Here is a 23,230-nt window from a genome sequence, read left to right on the forward strand (position 1 = left end):
TTATCTATCATGACAACTGCGTGCTCAGTACAGCCCCTGAGAACGCAGCCAAGGCTGTTGTCATTAAGTTGAGCCTTCAAAAAGGAAGAAATTATCTTTGCTGACTAAAACGTTCCATTGCATTTCTGCCTGTCATTCTCAAGACCAAATGTCAAGCTATAGAAAAAATATATATAAATAAGAGTGGGGAAGCTTTATTGATTGGGTCAAACACTTTGTACATCTGTAGCAAAAATAGATTTGTGACCGAGTCTGTTGCAGCTGAAGTGAGTTTCTTCTTATAATGTTATATTGTTGGAGTTGACGGGCGTTTTGATGTGCTTCATTTGCAGTTTGAAGAAAGTTTGAATATGTGTACTTTGGGATTCTTTGGTTTTATAAGCATCTTGTCAAACCATCCTGTCAGTAAAGCTTTTACTTTCTCTTTACTGTCTTAAGATATTAGATGCTCTCATTAATTCTGAAAAATACTACTGAATCAACTAACATTCATTTTAAGTAAACTGTAATTTAGCCTAATCTTTTGTTCTTGTTTTAACATGCCATTTATGAAAAATATACCCACTGGTTTGTAGACAAGCTGCAAGAATAACATTATAATAATTTCATAAGGCTGCACATGGACATACATTCACAATTTACAATCATAAGTAGTAATTCTGCCTAGTTCAAGCTTAAATCTGGCATTTAATATAGTTTCAGCAGCCTAGTGGACAATCTTAGAACAGCTTAGGTTGGCATGCTTGAAAGATATAAGAGAATCCGTGGTAACACTACCAATAATGCATCAAGAGCAGGTGCATACTATGGCTTTTTACAAGCAGGGATTGTTTTTAGGTAAATTCAATTATAGGTTTGAACTCTAACCATGTATTATGTGAGCACAACTGTTTATTGACAAAAAAACCAAAACTACAGTAAAAAATATATACTTCACTACATAAAAAAGGAGAAAATCTTTTAAATTCCTATTTTTCAGCTTTTTTTTGTGTTTTTAAGAATATTAATTTATGTTATTCTTGTATCTCCCTGACGTTTTGCAAGGATCCGCTCGGCAGGCTGAACTGAAAAACAAAATCAATTATTAAATAAAATATGTATGTCTAAATCCCGCTTTTGGAAGGAGAAGGACGGATCGTTTACATTCTGGAGTTTTTATCACTGAAAATCCGATCAAAGTGAATTCTTGACTTCTGATTCTGACACGATAAACCACAGAAAACTTTCAAACCAATATTTTTTTCTTAAACTCTCTCTCATGGCATTCCAGAGTACCAAGCTTTTTTATTAGTTTTTTTGGGAAGTTTTCCATCCAGATTTCTTAAGATTTTACTTTTCTTCATACATGTTTCAAATAATCAACTAATTTTAAGATCAGAGAAAGATTATCAGAGTAAATACGTGAATACATAATGCAGTTTTAAACTGATTGTTACGTTTATTGGAAGAAAAAGCTATCCAAACACACCTGGACGTTTGTAAAAAAAAAAAAAAAAAAACAGTAACCCTCCATCCTTGTCTTTAAATAATAACTGTGGTTAACAACATTTTATGCAAAACTGAGTTCAATTGCACAAACCACAGCCAGGCCTGAGTACTGCCACACCTATAGAACACAAAAAATAACAGCTTGAATAGATCGTGTCTAGCTACATACAAGTCCAAATATCTCAAAAGTACCACATCTAAAAAATATAAATCACTACCAGGTGAGCTTTCTAAGGATTTGGCAGTCTAGCAAACTACGGGGAGAGCCATTATTCACAAATGGAGAAAACATAGAACAGTGGTGATTCTTCCCAGATAAAGCCAGTCTTCCAAAATTACTCCAAGAGCGCATCAATGACTCATCCAGGAGGTCGCGAAGGAACCCTGAACAATGACTGAAGCACAGTAGGCCTTACATGCCTCAGTTAAGTTCAGTGTTTCAACATGATTCAACAATAAAAAGGATTCTGGGCCAAATGGCATCAATGGGAGAGTTCCAGGGTGACACCCACTGATGGGGAAAAACAACATAAGCAGTCCAGCAGTTAAACACTACAAATAATACAAATCCCAACAAAATTACAAAAACACTTAAATTGTTTTATCCTAAACTAATTTTCTCTGCCAAGACACAACCTCTTACTGTGAACCATTCTAATGAACAGGAGAGTGTGTTGAGTTCAGCAGGTCCGATGAACAGAGAAGATGTGGCAACTGCTCTCTGACTAGAGGCTGGAGCGAGTGTCTGCACGGACTGACATAAGGCATGCGTAGATGTGGTTTCAAATGCTGTCTTCTTCAGGGCAGTGTAGGGAAAACTGCTTCATTAATAGAGGCAACCCGTCTTTTCTTGAAGAATCATCAGCTTAGATTTTTTCTGCTGAAGCTCAGACAACCAGTTCCAGGGGGCTAGTCTTATTTTTGGTTGGGGTACGGTGACCAGATACACAAACTCGAATCAAGGTTTCTTCAAAGATATTGTCTTTTGCTCGGCCCGCGAGATCAAGAAGTTCACTCACATATCCTTCCTAATGCAGCCCGTGGAGAGCTGTGGGCAAAGAAGAAGAAATGCTGCTTGGAGCAGAGTTTTGTAGCTCTATGACGTCATAAGGATTCCAGCTGTGAAAATCCTTCTTCCTGGGAGCTTTCACGAAAATGGGTTAATATTGTGCATTCTGGGATTCTGAGTTTTTAGCAGTCTCTTTCGTTCTCTGAGTGTAGTCCAGTCCTTGTTCCCTTCCATGGCTGGGCCCAACATGACGATCCCCAAGACTTTTGGAAAAATATTCTGTAGACTTACTTGAGAAAAGTGGAACTTTTTATAAGGTGTGAGCCTTTGTTCTATCTGGCACTAACACAACATTTCAGAAAAAGAATAATATACTGACAGTCAAACATGATGACGGTAGTGTGATGATCGTGGGCTGCTTTGTGTTTTCAGTACTTGACCATCTTGCTGTAATTGTTAGAACTATGAATTCAGGTCTCTATGTCCGGCCATTAGTCTATGACCTTATGTTCAAGTGCATTTGGGCTATATGCTGCATGACAATAATGTGTAGCACATATGCATGTCCACCTCTGAAAGGGTTAAAAAATGTATTGAAGGTATTGTTGTGCCTTACTCAAAGTCTGGACTTATATTCGATTGTGCCATTACCTTAAACATGCAGTTCATGCATGAAACCCCTCAAATGTGGCTGAGTTAGGAGTGGGCCAAAATTCCTCTACACTCACGTCAAAGACTCACTGTCAGTTATCAAACAGCTGATTGGCTGTGTCGTCAAGGGTGTGTTTAACCGGCAATTACTTATTTACCTAAAGCCAGGTGGGTTTGGAAAGTTTTTATCCCCCTTAATAAATAAAATTCTCATTTGGTTTTCTTTGTCTCAAATAAAAAATAGTTTTATATAACGAAACATTAAGGGCAAACATATTTTGTGTAAGCAGATTACACTCCTGCCACCACATTAAGCTATGTGCTCAAACTCCAACCAGTAAATGGGTCACATGCAGAACATTAATTTACTCCTTTTCCTGTATCCTTGTAAACAACACACAAACAGCTCCCATTACTGGTAAATAGAAATTCTATAAGTTATGATTCTTCTGCTTTCATGCAGTAAGAAAGAGTAAACCTGAGGTGATTCGTTTGAAGTGAGGCATGCTAACCCTCAAATCAGCAAGCAGAGATAATGATAGCATCTTTTCTAGTGGTGCGGACTGCCTTTAAAATAAGCACTGAACATATGCTGTGATTGTAAATCAGGGCCAATGTCTCTGGGAGTTTACTTCTGTTTTCGCTCTCAGTGTTCCGCCCCAATGTCCCTGTTCCATTTGGCTGCTAATGAATAAATAAAAGGCTTCTTTAAACTCTTTATAGAATACTCAAGGCTGTGCTAAAAAAAAAAAAGGAACCTTCTATGCGTGGCCAAAGCTCCTACATGTAAAAAGAGGATTTTCTGAAAAACTGATTATTTTTAACATTGAGGGCAAATCCAATTTAATGACATGTATTAAGTGCAAAAAATGTTGACTTATTTTGGAAAAACTTTCTTGGATTCCTCATGCTGATGTGCTTGCAGTGAAAAATCGATGTACACCGTGAAAAAAGTGTGCTGTATCGATGGCTTAATCACTCACCCTTATTTCCATACCCTCTCTTTTTCCATCCCACGCCCAGCTGCGTTTGGTGAAGTAGTTGACTGTAGCAAACTCTATCAAGGCCGAGAAGACAAAGGCATAGCACACAGCCATGAACCAGTCCATGGCAGTGGCATAGGCCACCTTAGGGAGGGAGTTTCTAGCACTGATGCTCAGAGTGGTCATGGTTAGGACAGTGGTGACCCCTGAGGATAGAAGGGAAACATAAATAAACAAGAAAGTTAAGAAGTTTTTTTTACAACATTTGAAACTCTAAATTTGTTCAGAGCACGTATCTAAAATCAATAATCTAATTAAAGTTTGTACTTTTAGATTAAAGTGACACCTAAAAAAAAACCTGCCCAACATAGCTTTACATAATCCACTGTAGAAAACTCAGAAATCAGATCGCTGAGCTTCATACTGCTGACACAATACATTGATGTGTACACTTTACAAGTGCACTGGGTCACTACTTCAATTTCAGACAATCAGAAACTAGTCCTTGCTGCGTCAAACCATTACGCAGGAATTATTGTTCAGTATTTGCTCTGTTTTAAACAAGTCTGATGCAAAAATTGTTCAATAAATCATAAATGGAGTGGAGCCCTGTATGACACTGGGTTGTGAGGAGTTCGAAGGAACAAACCATCTATTTGCAATAAATAATAAAAGAAACAAAAGCAATGAGAATGTAATGCCATTATATAACCACATTTTAAGAGCACATTTTAGAGAGCCATAACTTCAGTTTATGCACGAAGACAGATGCTACTGGATAACAACAGTTAGGCTCAAAATGATTCATTCCTCTGGCAGATTTAGGTTTAAAGTAATGTTTTAATTTTACCAACATGTTTCTTCAGGCTGGAAGTAATATTAACAGTTTGGAGTGGCCCAGTGTCCTGACATGAAGCTGATAGAGGATCTGTGTAAGGTGATGACAAGGAGGTCTTCCAACCTCAAAGACTTGGAATCTCCACCAAAGATAAATGGTCATTTTTAAACATGCAAAAAGCTGGTCAGCAATAACAAACATCTGATTGTTATTAAGACAGTAAAGAACATGCCTTTTTTTATAATAAAAATGTGAATAAAAACAGACTTTTTTTTTTTCCAAAATTGATCCCCCTTGAACATTGTCTAATTATCTTTGTCCGGGATCCCTGTGCCATTTCCAATCAAAAACGTCTTGGTAGAATGAAAATAATTTGAAATCTAAATTTAATTGTGGTCTGGATTGTCACGATGTGGTTCTGGATCGGACCAAAGTGCAGACAAGAGCTCGGCAGGATCATCTTTGTAATTCAAGGATTTATTTACAAGGTCAAAAAACGTAGCAAAATCACTGCAGGTTTCCCGAGGCAAGACGTGGAAAAAACAAAGAATAATCATGGACGAACACGAGGAGTGACGAACACAAGGAACCAGTACTGAACAAACACACAAAACCAACTTATATACTGTGAGATAACAAAGGCAGATAATCAACGGAACAGGGAACAGGTGTGACAAGGAGGCAGGGAAGCAGAAGGAACAGGTGAAACAAATACAAAGACGGAGGATGGGCAAAGTAACTAATAAACAATAAACAGAAACACAGACCAAGCAAACCTATAGACAAAGATAAATGATCAAATGGGAAATAAGAAAACTAGAATAATCATGACTAAAGTAAACAGAGAAACTAGAGGGAACATAGGAACAACAACCATAACAACCTGAGAACAAAGAACCCATAAAGAAAACCTGAATACAAAAGTAAACAAACCTAACCACACTGACTGAAATAACTGGAAAGGAAACAGAAAATAAACTAGTAAACAAGAAGAGTGCAAAGGAACAAATCATATAACACAATTAAACACAAAGATACTAAAGAGAAATAAAACTAGAGAATCCAGGGAAGACCAAGAACTATAATAATTACAATAATAATAAACCATACCAAGTAATAAGAAAACAATCATAAAATAACTTAATGAGGGAGGAGAACAACAAAACACCCGGAAGCAGTAGAGGGAGCAAAACAAACTAATAAACTTAATAGAAACAATTAGACAAAAAAAACCATCACAAGAAACCATAAAACAAAGTCCAAAATGTCACTCCGTGACATGGATAATATTGATCCCAACTTTCGATTCAGTTCAAGTCCTGCCATAAACAGGACTGTTTTATCTTCACTAAAAAGTTTAAATTGTTAAAAGCGAACAGCAGATCTCTGTCAATTGAAATGAATTAATTGGGAAATGAATCCACTGGGGTGTAAACTAAAAATTTCATAGAGCATTTCACTTCCCATCCTTTTCACTTAACACTGCTGGGAATGAGATTTAACTCGGACAATGGTTACCCATCGAACCACAGAAAAACAATCCCATCTCTGTTCCAATCTATCTTATCTCATAAACAATGGAAATATAGAAAAGAGGCACAATAGATAATTGCTCTGAAGAGCAGGGAGGTCATTTCATCTCAGTGAGACATGAGTGAAGAATAAAGACAAAAAAACTTCAGAGATATCAAAAGTTTTATCACAAGCCATGCTTTTTAAACAACATATATTTATTCTCAGAGCTGAGCAGAAGTGGATTATTTACAGCAATAAATCTCAGCATTGATTAAACCATATTTAATGAAAATGTAAAAGGCTACAAGAGAGCAAAGAAGATAAATAAATGCTACACGATTGTAGAGAAAGACCGCGTATTAATCTATAGACTTGATCAGTGGGACAAAAAATCTGTTTGGTCAAATGTTCTGATTACTCTCCAGTAAAAACATTGTGGAGCAATGACACAGGATGGCTCTGAGTAGTACTGAGCCATTTATTTATTAAATACATTTTAAAACAGAAAACTCCCACCGTTTTGGCCAGTAAATGCATCAACAAACCATGTGCTCTTTAAAGAGTTCAGTTCAGTTCTAATTAGAATAAAAATCTGATAAAAGTTAATAATAAAAATATTGTAATACCTTCATTTTCTGCTGAATTCAAGCGTGCTACATCTACCAAGGAATGTGTAGCAAATGTTTTGTAGTTATGTTTGCTACATTTACAAGTGTTATAGTCTATGACGGTGATTCCAAACCGGGGGTTCTTGTACCCCTAGTGGTACATGAGCACATTGCTGGGGGTACATGAAACATTTAACATTTTATTTCAAAGATGATGGGAAAATATCATCAGTTATTAGGGATAATTCTTGGATGTGTAATGGTTTATTTGGACCCACGTCCAAAATACACCAGGTTTTTATCAACCAAAAAAGCAAAAAAAAGCACAATAAAACAACTACAGGTGGGAAAGACTAAAGCAGGGGTGTCATTGCTGTTCACCTGCACGACACTCAGCTACCAGTACAGGGAGAGAGAGAATAGTAGCAGCTGCCTCCAGATCTATCAAAGCTTATCAAAGACAAGCAATCTCAGGTGTCTCATTAAAGCTCAGTCAAATGATGGAAACAAAGTAAAACTGATATAGTGAGCATGAATATTATTTTTGTTAAGTGTTCTGTTCCTGATTTTTTTAGGTTTAGATGTCTGTTTATTGAGTACTCATGGTATAACAAAAGGGGGGTACACAAGTCAAAAAAGAATGGGAACCACTGGTCTATGATGTAGACTAGACTTTATGATATAGACTAGAACTTTACTAAAGCTATGCACATATATTAGAAATCCTTTCAATCTTGTCAATAAATTGTCGGTAAAGATTAGCAGCAGAAATTATTCCTCACCCCACAGCTTTTCTATAGGATTTAGATCTAGGGACTGAGTCCATGGTAGAAGGTTGACTTTGTGTCTAATAACCATTACTCTGTTGATTTCACCATATGTTTTATTGATTTATTTATCATGTAAAAAAAACCAATGATAACCCATGTTTGGTTGGCTGTCCACCCAATAATGAATTAAAATGTTCTGGTGTTTTAACCTGGTGTTTGGAAGAGAAACAGGCCCATAGTATCACAGATCCTCTACCATACTTAACAGTGGGCATGATCTGCTTCTCCACATGTTCTTCCTTTGTTTCACACTAAACCCATCTGACTTGTTTGTTGCCAAAAAGCTTAATCTTTGTCTCGTTTTACCAAAGCCCATACATTTCCTTTGTTGGACAAAAAAAAACGTTTTTTCCTGGCATGTCTCCCTAACATCCATTTGGCTTTTAGATAGCAGTAAATCCCTGCACAAACAATAACTATACTGAAGTAAAAGGTACCAATATGTGCAAATCGTATAGTAAAAAGAAGGAATAAAGTTTAATTTTACTGTCCACTGGCATATAGGAATAACTTTTAGAATGTTTTTTTCAAACTTGAATGCCCTATTGTGCAGTCAATGCTACTTCCTTTAATTTGTAAAATCAAAATAATAATCTATGGATTTCTATTTGAGTGGAGGAGAATCAAAGTATAGATTTAAAAGAAATGTTTTTAAATGCGATGATTATCGAAACAAATGGCTCCTCAGTACATAATCCTAAATCATTTCCAATTTGCTTGTAAAACAGTACATATTCTTATAAAAGCTTTGAATTTAAAACTCTGAAAAGACAGTTTTCAGCAAAATATTTGTAAAATGTAATTTCCTCCTCTTCCTTCTACCTTCCCTAATTTATTTTCCTCAGACACTGAAAATGTGCAATCCTGCCCTCAGGGAGCTGCGTTTTATCTAAATTAGCTAATACTCACAAAGTAGTAGCAGTTTAGGCAAGAAGGGGATAGTTGTACATGGGTTTTTAAAGTCTAAGTGATCATCCCTGAAATTTACCGATCTGATTAAGAAATCATTAATCTTGAGTAGGACTGAAAGCAATTTTTGGCACTCACCAAACACAGTGCGCGCAGGAACGGATTCCCTGTTCAGCCAGAAGGAGACCTGAGACAGTATGACTGTCATGATGCACGGAAGGTAGGTTTGAATCACAAAATAGCCAATTTTCCGTTTCAAATGGAAATAGGTCGTCATCACCACATATTCTCCTGAGAGAAAACAAAAACAGAGAGACACAAAGAGGATAAGGGTTATTAACACAAATATTCTCAGTTAAAAGACAAATGTGCCATTTAAAAACTAGATCAGAACCAAATAAAAGCAAAAGCTGATTAAAGGTTGTCAGGATGGTTATGCAGACATAGTTACTGTATGTTCCCTCTATAAGAAATTATTAAACTAACATCTATTTCTGTTTAAACTAAGATGTCCTTAAAAGCAATGAAGAGCATTTGAATAGAACCCTAATTAAAGACTAAAGTAACTTGTAAATGAAGCATGCTTGTTGCAGATTTGGTGATTTAGATCTCTTCAATAAGTTATCAAGGCCAAAAAAGCAAACCAAAAACCATGTGTGCCTTATCAATCAAATGTGAGAACTGCAATCAAACATAAGTAGAGAGAAAAGTTCAGCTAAAGTAAGATGTTTTTAAGCACTTTGAAGCTTCCTCATACATTTGGGAAATATTAAAATACTCTATGCTGTACCTCAAGGGAAATTTAAAACCACAAGCAAGTCTGTAGTTATAACATTTAGGTGGACTATCCCATTTAAGGAACACTGAGATGTTCCTGTGTGCCAGTTCTATATATAAGTGTGCATGTGGAAAGTGTGTGCGTGCACCACTCTCCAGCGTTTGTATTTGTTACTGATGGCAGCAAACAGCCAGATTCACAGTTTCCCTAAGCCCTGGCTCTCATTCCCACGTTTGCAATCTGTGTTGCAGAGATACGAGAGAAACAACCTCCCGTTCCCTGAGGTGGTTTGTCTGACGAGATTCTGACCAGGACTGAAGAGGCTCAAACTCGCCTATTCCCTCTGCTTGCTGTAGTTCAATAGAATTAAACTCTAAATTTTCTTAGGTCTGGAATACAAACCAATGTAAAATAAAATTTGTTTAGGTGCTCTTAAAGGTTTCCCCATTTTTGCCATCAAATAACTGCTGCAGTTTTCTTCACTGCTGTTCTAACAACTAAACAGTACAGTGAATACAGGATGTTCTCATTGAGAAACAAGTAAAGTTATTTAAAGTCTTGTTCTGAAAACTGTGAACAAAGCACCGGCGTGTTTTGTTTGTGTTCAGTCACAGCTAATGTCTGACAGATCTCTGCAATGCTGCAAGACACCTGGGAGCTACATCTGCAAACAGCTTCAATCCTGAGGTTAAATCTCTCCCAATAGGAAGTTGGTGAGCCTCAGTTGTAGAGCTGTGCTCTCTCCCGATGATTTACAGAAACAACCTTTTATCTTCAGCTTTGCAGTAGCATGTTCCTCTGAACTTCAGTCAGCCCTTTTGCAGTGTTACCTCAAATTGCAGCGTGTTAGTGTTTCTTCTGACGAACGAACAGCTTTCAGACTTCACTTGACAGTAATAATTATACAGGGCCTTAAAATATTAATTACTGATTCTCATTACAACCAGTAACTTTAATTTATTTTTGTGATTTTATGCAATAGAACAGGTAGTGCATATTTGTTAAGTGAATGGAAAATGTTTTTTAAAAGATTCTTTACAAACAAAAATTTAAGAAGGGTGGTATTTGCATTCAGACCCCTTTACTCTGATAGCCCTCTTGTCAGTGCAATCAATTGCTTCCAGAAGTCACCTAATTAGTTAATCAAGACCACTTTAGTTATTGTTTATTTATTTAATCTCAGGATAAATCTAGTTGTACACTGAAGGCCTCAGAGGTTTGTTAGAGAACATTAGTCTCATGATTTGTAGGTATTTGAGTTTTGTTTTGTGCTCATGATTGTTTATGTTTTCCAGGTGGTGCTATAGTTCATTCCTTATTGGTTTAGTTTCTTATTTATTCTGTTTATGGAGCATTTTAGTTCTTTGTTTCTCGTTTCAGTTCCTCTTAGGTTGTTTTTCCACTCTCAGCCACTGCCTCCATAATCAGCTTCATTCGGTTTGTGTCGGTCTGTTTCATGCTAAGCAGTCTTCTTGTTTTTACCTGTGCCTTCCACTTTTTATACTCTGCTGTTCTGTTTATACTTCACATATTTGTTTATGCCAAGCCAGGCCAGGCAAGGCCAAGCTAAGCCAAGCCAAGCCAGGCCAGGCTAGGCCTTACCGTATTCATACCTGCACCAGTTAGATCCTGCTTGCTGGGAGTTTTTCCTTTTTGGTTATTTATTAAAACCTTTTTTTTATTTTCGTAACGCTGCTTCCTGCCTGTCTGCATTCTGGGGTCTGATCCAATAACCACTTCCTGACACATAAGTGAAAAAACAGCATCATGAAGACCAAGGAACACAGCAGAGAGGTCAGGGAGAAAGTTGTGGAGACGTTTAGAGCAGTGTTGGGTTATAAAACAATATTCCAAGCTTTGAAAATCGCACAAAACGGTATAAAATATTCAAATATGAAGGCTATTTATCAAAGAAGCAGCCAGAAGACACATGGTGACTCTGGTGGAGCTGCAAAGATCCACTGCTCAGGTGGGAGAATCTGTTCACAGGACACTTTTTAATCTGTCCTTCATGGAACAGTGGCAGAAAGATATTCATTGTTTAGAAAAAGGCAAAATGAGTCTTATTTACAGTTTGCCACAAGCCATATACAGGGACACAACAAACATTTGGAAGAAAGTGCTCTCCAAAACTGAAATACTGGAAAACTGATGCTGTACGCTGATTACACCATTTCCATAGCAAAACATAGACGTGGCAGTGTCACACTGTAAGGAGGTTTTTCTTCAGTATGGACAGGAAACTGGCTCAGAGTTGACAGGAAGATGGCTCAAGCTAAATGCAGAGGAATTTTAACAGAAAATGTGTTAAAGAGTATTTCGGTCATTGGGTCATAAGCATTTTTTTTTACCAGAACATATCTTCCTGGAACCTTTTAATCTACCTTGTCTGTTTTGGGTGGTGTTTCCATTGTGGGGTTTGAAAACTGTGCAGTTTATGTAGACTACGTCTCCTGACGCTGAACGACTCCTCCTCCTGCAGGAGTGCTGATGCAATCTGGGAACACAGATCTCCACTCACTGTAACGGCACAGTCCAAAATGCATATATAAAAACCGTGAGGTCTGACTAATACAGCACTAATATCAGATTGTTTAGTAGTTTTTATGGTTTAAAAGCCACAGACTGCGACTCCAAACTCTAGAAATGTGTAGGTAGAATCCCAACTACTGTGTGCAGGAGAAAGGAAAAGAGCTCCGATCGGGATTATACTCAGCTATCTAAAGACATGATCTATGACAATTTCATGCTGTTTAAGCTCTGAAACCAAACTAAAAAAGGTTTTAACTCTGAAGAGGTTTGTCATAATAATTGTAGCCTTGAAGGAACTGTTACCACACACCCACATGCTGCAGCCACAGCAGCGTGTCTACGCTGATCAAACGTAAAATTGGTGAAAGATTAATAATCCTGGGGAGTTGCGAATATGTTAATCTTTATTTTAGAACACAAACACTATAAAAATTCTAATTTTACCAGTTAAATTTTCTCTTATAAAGGTTTATATTAGTGCATTACCCTCTCTCTGTCTCAGTGGATGTATTTCCACTAAGGCTTACTGATTTTATAAATGTTTTTAAATGCAAACACTGTGACATTTGGCATGGGTGGCTAGGTTGTTTGCTGTCTGCAAACAAAAATGCAGAAAATATAAACTGGAAACTAGGAGATGACCAAAACAAAAGGTTGGCGATATTCAGCCAATGAGATATTTTAAGCATCCTTTCACGACAAATCTCAAACCTTTGTTTAGAATCCATCCAAAAAGTACTAGCTCCCTATCAAGGCCAGATTTGTAACTACTTTTGTTTACTTTTAACCTGGATTCTGCAGTGGAATTGCACGTTTAGAGGCTGCAAAGACTGAGGCAGAGGTTCGACATCATGCAGGACAACATCCCCCGAAACAGCCAGAACACCATAGAAGTGGTTTAGAACAACGCATATTCATGTGTTAGAATGACCCAGTCAAAGTACAGACCTAAATCCAATTGAGGATCTGAGACAGGCTTGACAATTAATGGACACACTCTCAATCCAATCTGACTGAACCTGAGCTATCTTAAGAAGAAGGGGAAAAAAATTTGTGTCGCGATATTTGAAGCTGTTAGAAACATATCCCAAAGACCTGCAGCTGTAAATGGAGGACAAAGAATCCCAACAAAGTGCCAGCTCAGGCGGGCTGAATACAAATACACGTCTCACTTTTCAGATTTTCTTGTGCTGGTCTATCAAATAAATAACCTCAATAACATACAATGAGGTTTTTGGTTGTAAATATTAATGGCTGTATATTGTATTGCTTCATGTAAAAAATATAGTTTATATAGTTGTTCTAGTTTCAGCTGCTTTACATACTAAACCCCACACACATAGACTAATCTATTCCTATACCCATGTGTTAACCAATATCATAGAGTCATTGATTAACAGGTGTAGTACTCCAAGAACATAAGACTTTTAGAGTTTTAAGGTTATGACTTTAAGCAGCCAAAGAACTCTAATGTCAGCAAATGACGAAGATACATGAAGATACAAATGTACAGAAAATCTAGAAATTTTCATACTAACTGCAGTAGTATACAGTATTTATAGCAAGCATTTTTAATTACATAAAAAAAGTCAATGATTAACATAAGATAGTATGATTAAATTGCATATCAGCTGGTTGTAATGTGACATGTGAAACAGTTGATGGAGTCTCGATATTTTAGTAAGCACTTTTGAGCAGATTTATCCCATGTTTTTGACTCAATACCAATGGCATTGTTGGCACAGCTTATTTCATATCTTTATTTTCATTTGCTGTAATAAGCTTCATGTCCTCTAGTGGGGAAAAAAATTATTTGTGTGTGAAAGATAAAAGGACTTAAACAGTTTGATGAAGAGATAGAATTTTTATGCACCAAAGGGTTTAGGCTAGAAGATATTTCATTTAGGTTTTGCAATTATTGAAGTTTACTCTGGGCCACAGGCCTCAACACATTTGAGTAAATTTTCACCTCTGGCACTCTTTCTTATATTATCTTTGTAAATATGCTGAGCAGTTCTGAAGAAAAACTGATAACAGTTATCATTTTCACAGTGTACCCAAACAATTTAAATAATTCAGAAATAACAGAAAAAAATAGCAGACTGCTGGGTGAAAACAGTGCCAGCCTAAACCAAAAGCAATGAAACGGTTTATTTACTGCAAAACAGAAGCAGAAAAAAGGGAACTTTTGATAGAAGTGTCATTCTATGATTCAGTCAATGTCTTTCACCATTAGCAAGATACTGTTTCAAAGTGGAGAATTGTGTAAAAGACTAGTTTGAAATGCAGCCTGACCTGCCTGCAAAACCTAGACAGTCAAGCTCAGTGCCGTGGTATTATTAGCATGATGCCCTAACCCTTTACATGAGGTAAACAGGGTTTTAGGCACAATCTGTTACAGTGTGGCATAAGCTATACCTGTGCTGGAACTGATGGTTTCTTTGCCAATGACATGACCCAGTAGGTCATACTGGTTAAGCCTGGAGCCGTCCTCTGCCACAGAGACAGACCTCTCGTCTCCTTGGGTCCACAGGTAGATCACCTCATTGTTGGTGTAAGCATCTGGGTCACAACAAGAGTAGAAAAAATAGCAAAGAGGTATTAGACATTTTTCAACGTTCCTATCAATGTGGTGGAGCATAAGCAATGTTTGGGGAAAATAGAATTTACAGCAAATTTACCTCCTTCAATAGAGTTATGAGAATCTGTTCTCTTTAAATATTGTTCAAAAATACAGGATAACAAATATTTTTCTGTGTTATTGGTCTCATATCTCTTTTATAGCCACACTAACTTGCAAAGGTTTTACTGAAAATTTCTGAAGGCTTTGCTGACATTTTCTAAAACTGTTTCTAAAATTTGATCTTTTATCTAAAAATTTATTTAACAGCCCAATGAACAGAAATTTCCCCTCACTAGCTTTACTGCAAGTGTAACAACCAAGTCATTAACCATGGTGTTAAATCTGTTTTACTTTTAATCGCACGCTTTGTGTGGATAAGACAATAGGAATTATTACGGTATTATAAGAATGTTTTTGTTTCCATTCTTACTGAAAACTAGGTTTCAGCAGCTCAACAGTACATGGTCTCTCTTGTCTGATTTTTCTCCCAGTGATAAGACTTGCATTTTTAACTGAAGACATATCTGGTTTTGTGGGAAGGCAACTTGAGCAGACACACACACACTCATGATCACACTCTATTTAAGTTATGCAGAATTTCATTGATAACAGCCTGGATGGCCTTTCTTATCTTTTGCACTTAAAACAGTCATGTACTTTTAGCAAAAGCAAGCAGAAATATGGACCACAGGACACGTGTTCAGTGTCTTTCTGTCCATGTCAGATAAGCTCGTTCTTGGCTGGGCTCCTATGCTATATGGCATTCTTCTACAGTAATACTGATTTAGGGATCATTTCCTGATGCAGGGGCAGACTGTGGTGACAATTGTTTTCTAAGGCACTGCAGAGCCCCAAGTGGCTATAATGATCACAGTGATTGTTTCTCATGCAATCTCATGAAGGTTGTATTTGTTTTCGACCCACCTCAATACTGGTTGATTCACTTTTTCCTGCAATTGCTGAAGATCCTCAGTGTGGTTTAGGTGTAGACCTTGACTGGGCTATCTCTGGCTGTACAGTACAAACCAAAAGTTTGGACACACCTTCTCATTCAAAGAGTTTTCTTTATTTTCATGACTATGAATATTGTAGCTTCACACTGAAGGCATCAAAACTATGAATTAACACATGTGGAATTATATACTGAACAAAAAAGTGTGAAACAACTGAAAATATGTCTTATATTCTAGGTTCTTCAAAGTATCCACCTTTTGCTTTGATTACTGCTCCGCACACTCTTGGCATTCTGTTGATGAGCTTCAAGAGGTAGTCACCTGAAATGGTTTTCCAACAGTCTTGAAGGAGTTCCCAGAGATGCTTAGCACTTGTTGGCCCTTTTGCCTTCACTCTGCGGTCCAGCTCACCCCAAACCATCCCGATTGGGTTCAGGTCCGGTGACTGTGGAGGCCAGGTCATCTGGCGCAGCACCCCATCACTCTCCTTCTTGGTCAAATAGCCCTTACACAGCCTGGAGGTGTGTTTGGGGTCATTGTCCTGTTGAAAAATAAATGATGGTCCAACTAAACACAAACCGGATGGAATAGCATGCCGCTGTAAGATGCTGTGGTAGCCATGCTGGTTCAGTATACCTTCAATTTTGAATAATCCCCAACAGTGTCACCAGCAAAGCACCCCACACCATCACACCTCCTCCTCCATGCTTCAAGGTGGGAACCAGGCATGTAGAGTCCATCCGTTCACCTCTTCTGCGCCACACAAAGACACAGTGGTTGGAACCAAAGATCTCAAACTTGGACTCATCAGACCAAAGCACAGATTTCCACTGGTCTAATGTCCATTCCTTGTGTTCTTTAGTCCAAACAAGTCTCTTCTGCTTGTTGCCTGTCCTCAGCAGTGGTTTCCTAGCAGCTATTTTACCATGAAGGCCTGATTCACACAGTCTCCTCTTAACAGTTGTTCTAGAGATGTGTCTGCTGCTAGAACTCTGTGTGGCATTGACCTGTTCTCTAATCTGAGCTGCTGTTAACCTGCGATTTCTGAGGCTGGTGACTCGGATGAACTTATCGTCCGCAGCAGAGGTGACTCTTGGTCTTCGTTTCCTGGGGCGTTCCTCATGTGAGCCAGTTACTTTGTAGCGCTTGATGGTTTTTGCGACTGCACTTGGGGACACTTTCAAAGTTTTCCCAATTGTTTGGACTGACTGACCTTCATTTCTTAAAATAATGATGGCCACTCGTTTTACTTTACTTAGGTGCTTTTTTCTTGCCATAATACAAGTTCTAACAGTCTATTCAGTAGGACTCTCGGCTGTGTACTGTATCCACCTCCTGCACAACACAACTGATGGTCCCAACCCCATTTATAAAGCTTGAAATCCCACTTATTAAACCTGACACGGCACACGTGAAGTGAAAACCATTTCAGGTGACTACCTCTTGAAGCTCATCAACAGAATGCCAAGAGTGTGCAGAGCAGTAATCAAAGCAAAAGGTGGCTACTTTGAAGAACCTAGAATATAAGACATATTTTCAGTTGTTTCACACTGTTTTGTTCAGTATATAATTCCACATGTGTTAATTCATAGTTTTGATGCCTTCAGTGTGAAGCTACAATATTCATAGTCATGAAAATAAAGAAAACTCTTTGAATGAGAAGGTGTGTCCAAACCTTTGGTCTGTACTGTATATTTTGGGTCATTTTCCTGCTAGGAGGTGAAATCAACCCCACTCTCAAATCTTTTGCTGCCCCTAACAGGTTATTTTCCATTATCACACTGTGTTTAGCCCCAACTATCTTTCAACTCTGACCAACTTACCCCCTACCTGCTGAAGAAAAGCATTGCCACAGCATGTTGCTGCCACCATCATGTTTCAGTGTAAGGATGGTGTGCTCAGGGTGAAGGCAACACCATGTACCGGATTTCTGACGGAAAAGGCTTCATACATATTAACAGAATTTATAGAATTTTATTAGTAAAAACTGTTGAAAACAACTTCCATTTCACAGTTATGTACTACCTTGTCTTAGTCAGATATAATCAATATCAACCGATTATATGGAAATCTGTGGTTGTATAGTGAAAAAGGTCAAGAGACAGATGGCACTGTAAACATCTTTACCTCTCTGACATCCTTACTTGTTTAAGGGCATTGCTGGCAGAAAAATAATCTGTATTTGTTTGAATTGTATGAAAGTGGTGAGAGAATGTGTTGATATTAATTTGCTGTGTACTTGAGCCAGTTAAACAAATGAACCAATCACATATATAGGATTTTTATGTTTCCGAAAATGAATCTTTGTGATAAATAGTGTTTATTTCTAAACATAAGTGGGTTGGAAGTAAAATTACCAAAGTGTTCATAAGACCAACAAGACAAATTCAACTCATTTGATTGATTCCCTTCTTTTGCTTTTAATACTACCAGCGGGTTGGATTTTGCAATTACAGAGAAAAAATACCTTAATTCTATCCTCATAGGCCTGCCGCTGTGACTATTCTTGTTTTGCAGCAGCACATGTATGTGTTTATTAATTCAACCGATTTTTAGAGGAGATTTATGGTAAATTGTTTGCAATTAAATTCTACTAACAGACGTTTTAGTGGAAAAGTGCCCTGAGCTTGCTTTAACATTGATGCGCAACTGCCAATGCTATACGCATCTATCTATACAGCTTGAGATCTGTTCTATGGTAAAGATATATCTGAAATAAACCAATAACCTAATGCTGGCTCGAGCACTTTCACTGCATTCTGCAGTACAGTGATATTCCTTTCTTAATTATGTTTTACAATTGGCCATCAATAGCAAACCTTTGACTCTGTAATGGATGTGTTAAATACATGAGCTTTTCCAGCTCCTCGTCTTTACCTACTTATCTGTTATTACGATCAATGGTGGCTTGAATCAGAGGAATTCTTCTACTATGCAAAAAGTTCTGAACAGTAAAAGGTAATTGATGCCTCCTGAGAAAATTAGCTATTATTTGTTTACTGTGATTTTCCACTGAACTCTGTATTTGAACATGACTTACAACTTCCGAACTTCAAAGGACAGGCGTGTGCATCCATCGGGAAATCCTCCAGGTGCATTGGGCACTCTGCATGGATAGTCAACCTGAAAGGGCACAGACACATTAAATTATACACAAAACTGAAGGGTGGATGTGGCAAACCTTGAAAGAAATATTGTGCCTTATGTTTACAAACACATTGGAAGAGATTTTGCAGGATGGATAGAGATATTAGACCTCCAGACTGCAAGGAAGGATACAATTATATTCTTTGTCTGAGCTTCAAAATACACCTCAAATAACCAGACATTTATTGTTCATATAGTCCCATTCATAAATATTTAATCAAGAATCAAATCCAGGTGATTCAGAGACTCATAAAACTATTCCTCAACTGACTGACTTCCACATAAATTTCATTATTCTAACTCAGTTAAAGCATTTATAGTCCATACATCAACTCAGGATTGGGTTATTTGAAATAGGACAGTAAAATATTACTGGGTTAGTAAATGCTGTTAGCTTACATGCATTTTTCATTCTTTAACCATGCTGGCTAAACTGAAACCACTGTTATTATCCTCAATCTATTGTTTTCCTAGTTTGATTTTATACATAAACAGAATTTTTAACTTCTTTATGGAACATATTAAAACAACTTAGGCACTTGAGGAGGTTAATTCAGTAGTTTTAATGTTGCAGATCATTCTACATGTGAAGTTTATTGTAGTCTCAGTTAAAGATCTTATACCATTATGGCAAACTTTATGTTTCTAATTAGATCCTCATGTTGCTTTTACAGCAACCCTGTGGCCTCAATTTTCCTCTCACCCCACTGGCTGCTATCTCGTATTGTCTCGTTACTGATAAGTGTCTCAATAACTACCCAAATTAACACAATAGAACATAAATCAAAAGCAAGCATTGCATCGTAGCAAATCACACAGCTCCTGCATCAGCAACTAATTGATGTCATTCATCTCACTCCTGAGCTGAACTCATGTTCTCTCAGACACAAAGGCACTGACAGCACCAGAATTACTTTGATCATAAACAAAGAAGCAAGATCTCTGTGAAACCAAACTTCATGAAAAGGCATGGAAAAAAACAACACACCCTGCTCAGTTTGAGACCACAGCTCTTCCTTAAGCAAAATGTAACAACATAAAGGTACCATCAATGTCTGATGTAAACGTTTGCTTTTTTGTGGCACTAGAGGCCTTCATTTTGCAAGTTACTTGACAGAAAATGGAGTGGACAGAGAGAGGGGTAGACATGGAGCAAAGGTCGACGGGGCCGGGACTCAAACCCGCGGTGGCTGCATCAAGGACTGTGCCTCGGTATATGGGTTGCGTGCTTTACCCCATTGCCACCACCGCACCCATCAACGTCTGATTCAAGCTTTTTTTAAGGTCACAACTCCAGCACATAATGAATGTCTGAAGACGCTTGTTAAAAACCATAAAGTAATTTCAGAAAAAACAAACATTCTAGTAATTTGTAAAGTGCCTTGAGACAAAATTTGTTGTGAATTGATTTAATAATTCAGTGTGAGGTATTGACACAGATGTGACTCTATGGATTACCGGTTAACCTTCAGTCTACAACTTACATCTCATCGCACTGAACTTGAAACCTCTAATCTAGTGCCTTGCAGAGGTATTTGATTTTTTTCACATGTACCTTGGCAGGTCGGAGCAATACCACCTCTTGAAGCAGCCCCTGACCGACCAAGAAAAGAGATCCCCACCAGAACACAGCATGGTCCCCGCGACCCACAGCTGGCCCGACACAGCCCAGAAAACCACAGGTTGCCAACAAGGAACCCACCATGCTAAGATGTAGCCCAAGCCCCTGCAAAAACAACACCACACCGGGCGGACAGCCCCCCTGACGGGCCCCCCTTCACAACATCACAACTGAACCAAGCCGAACCAGCACAGGCACAGAAGCAGGGGCAAAAGGGTGCCATGCTGTGCCTCTCTGCCCAGGGCGGCCATCCTCCCCCTGGTATGTCCATGAGTGTCTGTCGTAAAGTGACATATTTCAAGCAATTCAGGTGTGTATGTCTAACGTGTATTACAGGGTAATCCTTAAAAAAACTGTTTGAGGCTGCAAAAGACTTGAGACTTGGATAGAATGTTACCTTCCAGCAGAACAACATCGCTGAACATACAAGCAGAGCTAATGAAATGGTTTAGAGCAAAACATATTCATTTTTAGAGTGGCCAAGTCAAATTTCAGACCTAAATCCAACTGAGAATGTGTTGAAAAACTTAAGAATTTTGCCTGCAGACTCCCTCTCTCCAATCTGACAAAGTTTGAGCTATTCTATGAAGAAGAATGGGCAAAAATATCCAGTCTCTACATATGCAAAGCTGGCAAGACATACGCTAAGAGACTTGCAGCTGTAATTGCAAAAAAGTTGGTTCAACAAATTGATTCATGGGGTCTGAAAAGAAATGCATGCTGTACAGAATGTTCATTTGTAAAACAATTGAGAATGATGCCTGATTTTCCCTTCACTTCACATTAATGCACTACTGAGTGTTGGTCTATCAAATAAAATCTCAACAAAATATACTGGAGTGTGTGGTTGCTGCTGAGTACATTTGCAAGGCACTATTTCTCTACATAGTAATGTGAGTATTCAAAAGCTTCTAAATCCAGTTTGTCACTTATTTACATTTTATTTATTCATTTATGTTTTAAGATTTAATTTATTCATGAACTCACATTCACTCTCAGGGACACAGCTGTAGAAAGCAGAGTTGGAGTTGTACTGTTGCGAACTGACAGTGACTGATAAATTCCCTCACAAAAATAAGACTGCAGCAGCTCTGGCAGACAATAGCAGCTCCCTTCATTCAAAATAATGATGCAAGCCAGCAAAGCTGAGGCCTTCTGAGCTGCTGCAGACGTGCTGATTAACTGGATTTAAGCAGTTGTCTAGTGAGAAGTGCCAATCAACACAGGGTGCCAAGTCAAAGTACTCCACATTCAACCTCATATAAGATGGATTTGCACTGTAAAGCCTAATACTGTACCTGTGCTGTGAGCAAAAAAATTATATGAGTCTCTCCTTTGGAGTGTTACACACTGGGGTTAAACTTGGATTTGTGATGTGCAGAGGATCTGTAGGGTTTGGGTTGAAGCAGGTAAATCCTCTTTGAGTGTATAAACAACAAAATCCAACTGTCATCTGACAAACTGATTAGTTCAGCGATCATGTGCAGAGATTTGTGTGTTTTCATCTAAACTTTAATATGCAAGTGCTGTAAATTAGTTTGGAAACAAGGTTTTATTTTCAGTTGTTTTCCTTCTGTTTCATGGTTTACTGGTGGAGACAGACCAAAAAACGACAAATTTCTGTACCCCCAAAAGGTTTGTCATTATGAATACTACTAGGGTACATACTAGGGTTTTAATATATAATATTAGGACATAAAAATCCCCATGCTTTGCAATAACAGATGCGTTATTGCTCTCTCCCTGGCCTGCAAAACAAAATTGTTGCTCTTGCAGTCTTGGTTTGGGAGTTCTTGCAGCTGGTTCTTGACACATCCTCTGAAAGCCAAAACATTTTTTTTGTATGATGTCTAACAACTATTATATACAAGTGGTAAAGTAGGAAGAAACTGCGAGGAGTTCTGCACATCCCTGTTCTGCATGTTCAGAAAGAACTTTGTTCTTCTTGCCACCTCAGGTGAAAGAACAAATTTATTTGCTTAGAATGTATTTATTTAAGGGAGAAAGTAGTAGTCTAGTGCTGCTAAAAAAATGCACATAATCATCTGATTATCAGAAGCTGTGACCATCTCTATAAACACAGAAATTTAGAGCATGCAGGTTTTTAACACAATTCCAAAAAGGACATCTGGAATGAGCTGAGAGACAAATTGTTGCTGTAGATCAAACTGTGAGGAACAGACCAGAGACCACCCAGCTGGGAATTGAACACAGGACCTTCTTGCTGCAAGGCAACAGTGCTACCAACTGAGCCACCCTGCAGCCCTGCATTCAACATTCTTTTTCAAAAAAATCTAAAGCTCAACATTATATCAGTGAGATGTCAACACAGTCACATGTTATTAAAGTCCACAATATCAAAATGTAAATCATGATAGTCCAGCATTCTGATGAGGCTGGTTTGTCAGATAAAAGTACCTTCTAACAGTATAATAACAACCATTAGGCAGGTAAATAGCTTGCACTTGTATAGTGCTTTATCAGTCAACCAGCCATTCATACACTGACAATGGTAAGCTGCATTGTAGCCACATCTGTCCCGTGGCAGATTGAAAGAAGTGGGGCTGCCATACAATCAGTGCCACTGGCCCCTCTGACCACCATCAGCAGGCATGCCCGGTGAAGTGTCTTGCTCAAGGAAACAACGACTGAGACAGATGGAGCGGGGGTTTAAACCGGCAATGCACCGGTTACAGGACGAACCCCTACCCCCTGAGCCACCTTTAAACATACTATTCTAATCTA

General features: G+C 38.1%; 1 protein-coding gene across 1 annotated transcript in view; it reads right to left on the reverse strand.

The window, feature by feature from the left end:
- Nucleotides 1-23,230, reverse strand: part of gabra3 (gamma-aminobutyric acid type A receptor subunit alpha3) — a 165,392-nt gene that overhangs the window by 13,202 nt on the left and 128,960 nt on the right. Inside the window, exons 6-9 of the mRNA XM_047380092.1 lie at nt 18,758-18,840; nt 14,560-14,703; nt 8,970-9,122; nt 4,132-4,337 (exon numbers count right to left, since the gene is read on the reverse strand). Coding sequence (XP_047236048.1) covers nt 4,132-4,337; nt 8,970-9,122; nt 14,560-14,703; nt 18,758-18,840 — 586 coding nt within the window. The remainder of the gene's footprint in view (nt 1-4,131; nt 4,338-8,969; nt 9,123-14,559; nt 14,704-18,757; nt 18,841-23,230) is intronic.

Source organism: Girardinichthys multiradiatus, chromosome 11 (assembly GCF_021462225.1).
Source record: "Girardinichthys multiradiatus isolate DD_20200921_A chromosome 11, DD_fGirMul_XY1, whole genome shotgun sequence".
Classification (NCBI taxonomy): domain Eukaryota; kingdom Metazoa; phylum Chordata; class Actinopteri; order Cyprinodontiformes; family Goodeidae; genus Girardinichthys; species Girardinichthys multiradiatus.